The 8,393-nt window shown below is 44.5% G+C and overlaps 2 protein-coding genes across 4 annotated transcripts in view; one reads left to right on the forward strand and one right to left on the reverse strand.

Moving 5' to 3' along the window:
* Positions 1–1,052: 1,052 nt before the first annotated feature.
* On the reverse strand, positions 1,053–2,666 carry LOC311310695 (rho-related GTP-binding protein RhoB). The gene has a single exon (XM_084440223.1). It carries the CDS (start codon positions 2,506–2,508, stop codon positions 1,918–1,920), a length of 591 nt encoding a protein of 196 aa, XP_084296349.1. The 5' UTR covers positions 2,509–2,666; the 3' UTR covers positions 1,053–1,917.
* Positions 2,667–3,475: 809 nt separating this feature from the next.
* The window catches only part of pum2 (pumilio RNA-binding family member 2), a 22,080-nt gene continuing 17,162 nt past the window's right edge, over positions 3,476–8,393 (forward strand). For all 3 annotated transcript variants that reach the window (XM_084440204.1, XM_084440205.1, XM_084440206.1), the window contains exons 1-7: positions 3,476–3,604; positions 5,335–5,704; positions 5,987–6,055; positions 6,282–6,387; positions 6,739–6,926; positions 7,745–7,917; positions 8,130–8,393. The exon at positions 8,130–8,393 is cut by the window's right edge and continues 31 nt beyond it. In XM_084440204.1, the coding sequence (XP_084296330.1) occupies positions 5,348–5,704; positions 5,987–6,055; positions 6,282–6,387; positions 6,739–6,926; positions 7,745–7,917; positions 8,130–8,393 (1,157 nt within the window). In that variant the 5' untranslated portion in view covers positions 3,476–3,604; positions 5,335–5,347. The remainder of the gene's footprint in view (positions 3,605–5,334; positions 5,705–5,986; positions 6,056–6,281; positions 6,388–6,738; positions 6,927–7,744; positions 7,918–8,129) is intronic.

Genomic DNA, 8,393 nt, shown 5'->3' on the forward strand with positions numbered 1-8,393 from the left:
CTAAATTCTGTATCGCTTTTCCATTTGTTTCCCTCTCAGTGTCATTCAAAGACATATACAGTCTGTTTACTTTATTGTGGTTTCACCAGACCCTTGCACTGATGCCATTGTCCCAAGCTGATGAACAAAAAGATGTTATCTATCACTGTTTAGTATCAAACCGCATATGTGGGAACAGATTATTAGGCTATTTGTTTTACGAAACGACAGTGGATTGCAATAAGTAGCCTGCTTCACAACTGCAGTGTGTGTGTGTGTGTGTGTGTGTGTGTGTGTGTGTGTGTGTGGTACAGTGGGGGAGAGAGAGATGGTGGTCGGGGGGGGGTATGGGGTTGGAACATTGCACAGAACATTGTGTTCCTTCCTTGTATGTAAACAAAGGGCCCAGCAACAGAACTTTAAAGAAAAGAATGTGACTTTTAAGTGATTGAGCCCAAATAAAGAGTGACCCTGACAGCAGAGTTGGCTCAACCAAGTTCTTTACGTCACATAAAAGATCCCCACTGGCCTTAGAGGGGTTCAGGGGAAAACGAAAAGAAATCGTAATGCTGGATCTTCAATGCTTCCATCAGAACAAAGCAGTTATGTAATACTGATGCACGCAGCAAATATGCTTATGATAAGATCGCGTGAGAATTACAGTAAGAGCCCCAATCAGCCCCTCACAAAAATCCAATTCAGTGTTTTTGTGTGGGTGGGCTATGATGGAAGACAGTCTCCTGGCCTTCCTGTTTGCCTAGTCCATACCGCTATAGAAGTGCTTAATCTGTGCTTTCTGGGGTCTGAGCTCATTTCCTCTTGTTGTGCTGCAATGCTATTTCAACTGTTCATTGTTCAAGACTTTCCTGAATCACCCCTTTTGCTGTTGATACATGTTAGTCGTTTCAAAACTCATGCTTCTATCATTATTGGGTAATATGGATAATACAAGACCTCAATTAACACCTAAACTTGTTTCTTTCATTGTAATTATCAGGTTACTCTAACTTAATGACACAACAGATATCCTTGATGAGTAAAATACATCCAATATAGGTTGAACAGAAGCCAGCAAGGTTTCTCGAGAATTTAATTCAGTTCTTTAACTATTGGCTCACAAAGACGTTCAATGTTTGCACAGGCTGTATTGAAGTAATTGTCTATATTTAAAAGCATCAAAGAAACAATACGCATACGTAGTAAGCTAGACATACAAATATTGCACTATGGATGTCATATGACAGTCTACACAACACTGTATGTGAAATAATTGCATGATGCTGTGCACTGCAGCTGCTAAGTGGTCTCCCCGATCGGATGCAGTAATCTTAATAGGCTATACGAAATGTTGACAAACAAAAAAAGGCGCCAGGGTGAACGGCCGTTTGATGATGAAAGCAGCTTGACAAAAATACAGTATAAGGCAAAGGTATTCAGATACTTATACACTCCAGAACATTAACGTGTAATACAGGATGCAACACTTTCATTGTGCAATAAAAACTTGGCTTGAAAGCTGAGCGTTGGGCTTGAGTCTTTCCAATAAATAAAACTTGACAACACTGGGGAATAAAGCAGTCTTTAGAACTGGAGGCCATGTGTTGTTTTTTGTCTTTGAGCCCATTGCTCTGTTTCCCCATCACATTCCATATGATGCCAATCACAATTATTGTGTTCCAGTACACACCTGGGCAAGTCTCCGGGAGCAGCATCTTTTTATTAACCTGTACCCACTTTGCGCATTAGGAAAAGCGCATTTGCACAGTAGGACCCACCGACAATCGAAATAGACTTGGCAGAGTCAATCAAAGAGTCAATCAAGGTAAACTCATCAGGCTATGACGATCATCCCGGGATTTTGTTCTTCAAATGATGATTCTCAGGGACGTCAGACAACAGATCTTTGTGGTGTCAGACTATAGACTTTAGGCTGTCCATTCATAACAACAGGCAGCAATTGGCACAACTGCTTTGTTGACTGGACCTCTTCTGTAAAGCTGCGCGGGTCGCAGTCTCGAACACTTCACGTATGCCGTCCTTAGTTTTTGCGGAACACTCCAAATAGTCATATGCGCCAATGCGCATGGCCATGGCTCGCCCGTCCTCGGTTTTTACTGGCTCTTGCTTCATTCTGGACAGCTCGCTCCTAACGTTCTCATCGTTACGCAGATCTCTCTTGTTGGCAACTAAGATAATGGGTACGTTCGGACAAAAGTGCTTTACCTCTGGTACCCATTTCTCGGGAATGTTCTCAAGGGAGTCTGGGCTGTCCACCGAGAAGCACATCAGGATGACGTCGGTATCCGGATAGGACAGAGGGCGAAGCCGATCGTAGTCCTCCTGACCAGCCGTGTCCCAAAGCGCTAGTTGGACTTGCTTTGTGTCCACCTCGATGTCCGCCACATAGTTCTCAAACACAGTTGGCACATACACCTCTGGAAACTCATCTTTGCTGAATACAATCAGCAAGCAGGTTTTTCCACACGCGCCGTCGCCGACCACGACAAGTTTCTTACGTATATCTGCCATTTGTTGCTGTACGAGCTGGCCTTGTCTAACTGACGTAACACGAATAGCCTAAAAAATTCGACAAACATAGATCCTATAGGCTAGTCTAGTCGCTGTTGAGCTGTTGCCTGTCCGGTGATGAATCTAGCAGTGCGTAAACGCTTCTCGTAGGTGTCCGATCTCTTTCCACCAAGTAGATTTCTAAGTAGCAACTGGGGCGCTTCCTTTATAAAGCACACTGACTCTTTCCTAATATAGCAACCCAATAGGAAAAAGGGAGGTGAGATCACTATTTCAGAGGGAGAAGGCGATTGGATCCCAACGTCCTGTTTGGTTAGTAGGGGAGGGTCGTGTACCACGAGGAAAAATGAATTACCATCTGACCCAGGATCAGCCCGAAAAGGTCTACAGAGGAGAAGCAACTCGAGCGGTGTATGAATCATGGAGGTATAAATCAGCCTCGTTTGACTAACGTGAGCTGGGCCAGGATGCGTCCTGTGCATCTGAAATGTGCATAACATTGGAGAAATATTGTTATGATCAAGAAAAGTCCCAATAGGCTTACTATAGGCTCAGTTGCTTGACAGACATATTTATTCCAGTACACATAAGGTCCTACGTTATAGCCTATCATCAGTTTTTGGACATACACTTATTGTTATCAGTTTAGCTATCCAAAATAAAGTCGAGTAGCCAAAGCCTCAATTAATAACAAAAACATAATCTTATTCCCAGTTTAAATCCCACGTGTTGGGCATTCATGTCATAATTTAAAAATGTAATCGGAATATAAATGATGTCTATAATATATCAACTCAAAAGTTTAGACGCAGATCAATTCACGGTTTTTCCTGGCTCGGAATTACATCAACATTTTTTAGAATAAAAAGGTGCACAAAATGTGTTGGGCTTGCTTAACATCTCAAGTGCGCAGGTCTAGTATAACATGCCCAGACTGCAGGGAGGCACTGTGTTAGGATAGCCCAGGACTACACTGCACGTCCAACCCCAGCCAAATCATTAAAACACCGATCTCCACGGGAAACAAAAACAATAGACAATTTTTTCCAGGGCTTGACGTTTGACAAAAAGCATCGCTCTTCACCTGAGACAGTGTGTGAGTATCTGCTACATCTCAATGCAATACGCCTGCAATGCACATTAGTGATTATTAAGCGTGGTTTGTGTTTGACTATTTCCCCCTTTTGTTACGCGGGTAAGGCCCCTCTGTGTTGGGGACTTGGAGGGGGGCCATGTTGTTAGCTATGTTTTGTTAACCCATCTCACCAGACCACAGCTCATGTTTTATTCCATTTAACAGTCATCATTTGCTCATTATAAGAACATAAGAGCTAAACGAAGAGCTATGTTCCCATTGATGCATTGCTCTTAAATCACAAACGTATTTTAGTGCGCTAATTCTTGCTAGCTAACGTAGCTAGCATGCTAGCTATCACACTGGAAAGGTACGAGGCCTTTCTCTCTGCTTGTGTTCAGCTATCAGCTCATGTTGGGTTTATTAGCAACTTATACTGAGCTAACGTCAACCATAGCAACATCACAATTCAATTTAGCACTAGATAAACAACCATATTTATTCGAAAATGCTTCTAAAACGTGTATCTAATACGAAAACATCCATCTAGCACGCTAACGTGAACCGTTTCACGTTGAAATGTTTCCTAATTAAGACAGATTAAAGCATTTTTATGGTGCTCATCATGGCATTGCTGAACCTGAAACGTGTTTGTGTGTAACGAGCTATCTTGTTTAGGATATTCATGACATGTAGTTAGCATGCTAGCGTTAGCTCGTTAGTTAGCATGCTAGCGTTAGCTGGTGGGTGCTAACAGGCTAGCTAGCTAGCTGGATCACCCACCTTTGTGCTAGCCGAAGCTAAGCTAACGCGCTAGCATGCTAGCTGGATCACCCACCTTTGTGCTAGCCGAAGCTAAGCTACGTGCTGTCGTGCCCATTCCACTCAATAACACGCAACCCGTGACGTTAGCTAGTACAAAACACCTGGTTTGGCTCAGAGAAGGAGCTCAGGTTAGCCAGGGATAGCTAGCTAGAAGTGGGTTGGGAAAAAAAGGACGCTAACTGGCGAGGTAACGTGTTGTTGTTCGTGGTGCCCATGGATGTATTCATCTTATGATAACTCACTATGTATTCATCTTATGATAACTCACTATGTATTCATCTTATGATAACTCACTATGTATTCATCTTATGATAACTCACTATGTATTCATCTTATGATAACTCACTATGTATTCATCTTATGATAACTCACTATGTATTCATCTTATGATAACTCACTATGTATTCATCTTATGATAACTCACTATGTATTCATCTTATGATAACTCACTAGCTATTGTAGGTAACGTTGGTATATGCTTGTTTGCGATTAGTCGAGATTATTCTAATGGTTTATTATTTTATAATCTGCATCATACTATAGGTAAACGTGGTGCGTAAACATCTACATGATTTAAAACGAGCCAGCTCACGTTAACACTACAAGAACGAAGTGAACACATTAATAGCGTTCCCAGATCCCCATGAGGAAGTGGGCATGCACGCTGTGATGGGTCGCCTCACGTTACTACCTTCTTCTGCCATCAGGCCACATGCTGAGTTTTGCCTTGGCTTTGAGTGTGCTTGGCCTAAATGTTTATGGACGTGCAGTCTGTGACTAGCTAAGTCACACAAACACATCAGCCACTGAAGCTGAACTTCGTTCAATTTGTTAATTAAATTATCAGCAAAGTGACGGGACTAAATTATTTAGTTCAGACCGATTCTCAGCTAACCTGACCTGTTCCGTTATAAAACCTTCAACAGGTTTCCACGTGGAATGAGCGTTCCATGCAGCATCCTAGGTATGAATGACGTGGGCTGGCAGGAGACGCGAGGTGGGATGCTGCACACAAACGGTGCCCCCGAGGCAGTCGGTGTGGTGAGAGTTCACGGAGGGGGGCCCCTCGCCGCTGTCGGGGGAGGAGGCCAGGGTCCCGGAGGACCACACACACTGCAGGGCATGGACAGGGGCGCCAACCCCAACCCGGGCACCCCACAGCCCCCGCTGAGCGGGCGATCTCAGGACGATGCCACGGTGGGGTACTTCTTTCAGAGGCAGCCTGGGGAGCAGCTGGGTAGTTGTGCGCCCAGTAAGCACCGCTGGCCTACCGGCGACGGCAACCATGTTGATCAGGTAGACATATATTTTCGTAACTATTACTCTCTCTCTTTTTTTTTTTACCATGATATAAAAAACACAGTTAAAGAAGGTCACCTTGGGAGGTCTGATATTTGCTTTTAGCAATTTTGCTAATGTTTAAAAAAAAAATGTATGGCTCTTAATTATACGGTTATTCTTTTGGGCTTATTTCCAAATCAAATGGTCCTATACAAAGAGATAAAACTATCACCAGACACTCACTGAAGAATTTGTGTGTTCTCTACACCATTCTCTTTTTTCACCTTCCCATCCCAGGTTCGTGCTGTTGATGAGATGAACTACGATTTCCAGGCTCTAGCTTTGGAGTCCAGAGGCATGGGTGAGGTAGGTTGGGCTCTTTCACAAACAAACACCTTTGAATTAGCAGACCCTTGGAATTGGTTCTGTATTCTTCGTTTTTTTTTTTTTCTCCACAGCAACAGGTTTTTGCTGTTTCATTGTATTTTTTGAGTATTTTTGTCAATCCTAGAGCATCAGCACCATTCCAGGCGTGTGGCATTCACTGTGTGCTTTTTACTGTAAAGTTGACTTAGTATTACTTCCCTAACAGCTGCTGCCAGCAAAAAAACTCTGGGATTCTGACGAACTGGCGAAGGATGGAAGGAAAGGGATGCTCCTGGGAGAAGAGTGGAGAGACAATGCCTGGGGTACTTCTCGTGAGTATGGCCGCTATTTCCCTCTGTGGACCATCCCTGGACTTTGATCGCCATCCAAATCAGAAAGACTTGGATATCCTATCGTATATAATGTTTATGCACTATAATACAGGTATTAATCTATCAACACTGGATAGATGCTCTTATTGATAAAAAAAAAAAGTGCTCACACATTGTTTGTTTCGTGTGCATTTCAATGCATTATGCTCAATTTATGTGATGACTCAACTGCCATGCAGATGTCACATTGACCTTGAACTGTCTGTCCCCACTTCCTGTCTGTCCCCACTTCCTGTTTGTCCCCATTTCCCGCCTCTGGAACACCAACCCACCCATTCACTCAACGAGTAGATCACTCCGTGTCCCAGCCAATCATGGTGCAGCGGCGGCCAGGGCAGGGTTTCCATGGGAACGGCGATGCCAGCTCTGTGCTGTCCCCTCGCTCCGAGGGCGGAGGCCTGGGGGTTAGCATGGTGGAGTACGTCCTCAGCTCCTCCCCCGGAGACAAGATGGACGGGCGCTACAGGAACGGGGGCTACGTAAGTCTCGTTGTGCTCTCACTCCTTTTGTTGAGTCCTTGGTCAGTTTTAATAGTGATCAGACCTGGATGCCTAACTGTGAGTTGCTTGGGGCATCAGGTAGGTGGGGTTTGCATTTGGAGATCATTGGTCCATTGTGTCAGACAAGAATAATCAAACACCGATAATTAATTGGAATGGTTGTAAATCATTTTTGTTACCATCAGGGGTCTCTTCCATTGAGTCATTTAGGAACAAATCCAGGGCTTTTTCCTGCATAGAGGATTTTTTGGTGCCCCCACAAAGAGATTCTAGCCAGAGCCAAAGGAAAATTAATAAAAATAGCAATTCAAATCCTCTCCAAATGTGTTGTGACAGCTTGTTTCAAGTGCAGCCCATCCCTCTTTCTTGCATTGTCCATGGTTTGGACCACTAGTAATTGAGATAATTAATACACAGGTTATCAGTATCTTAAACATTTTGTCTTCATATCCATTTTGTGTCATGTCAGGAGATTTCCCCGATTGTGGAAAGTGAGCTCAGTCAGAACGACAGCAAAGAATAGAGGCCTGTTTACGCTGATAGGCTACTAAAACGGAAAACCCAAAATTTGTGTGCGCATCACCCCCCAAAGACCCATTCTGAGCCAGGAAAAACCCTGCAGTGTATTTTGCAGATAATTAATTGGAATGGTTGTAAATCCTTTTTCTTACCATCAGGGTACCGTCATGTCTCTTCCATAGAGTCATTTAGGAGCAAATCTGTTTATTTGAATTCTCTGCGTAAGATTTAGATCCTCGTTAAGAGATTTTCATCCCTTATTTTGGGGGCGTTTGCAGGGGGGAGGGGACCCCAGTCAGGACGGGAGGGAAAAGAGTGACGCGCAGGAGAAGACGTCCCCGTTTGAGGAGGACAAGAGCCCCGACATGAAGGTGGGGGAGGAGAGCGATGCCTCCAAAGCCAACGGGAGAGGCCTGCTCAACGGCATGGACAGAGACTGCAAAGACTTCAAGTATGAGTCCTTTTTTGCTAGTTATTTGTTATGTTAGGTTAACTGTTATATCTGGTTTGTACATTATTGGATCCAGGTGTTAAAACTAGGATCTAATATGCCATAGTCCATTTTTAAAGGGCAGTTGATTAAGCAGTTTTTTGTAGGACCATTCGCTTGTGAAATGTACTAGGTATCCGAGCTAACGCGTCATGGGCTTTGTTCTGCTCCAGCCCAAACCCTGGAAGTCGCCAGGCGTCTCCGACCGAGGCGGTGGAGAGGATGGGCCCGAGCCAGGCCGGTCTGGAGATGATGGGCCAGCACCACCCCCATGTCCTCCAGCCCCAGAACCCGGCCCAAAACAAGCCACCGACGGAGGACTTCCAGAACCAGGAAGCCCAGAACATGGGCGGCATGGAGCAGCAGGCGGGGGTGGAGTCCCTCCAGTTTGACTACGCTGGAAACCAGATCCAGGTGGACTCCTCCGGCACCCCGCT

Source organism: Borostomias antarcticus (assembly GCF_949987555.1).
Source record: "Borostomias antarcticus genome assembly, chromosome: 6".
Taxonomy (NCBI): Eukaryota; Metazoa; Chordata; class Actinopteri; order Stomiiformes; family Stomiidae; genus Borostomias; species Borostomias antarcticus.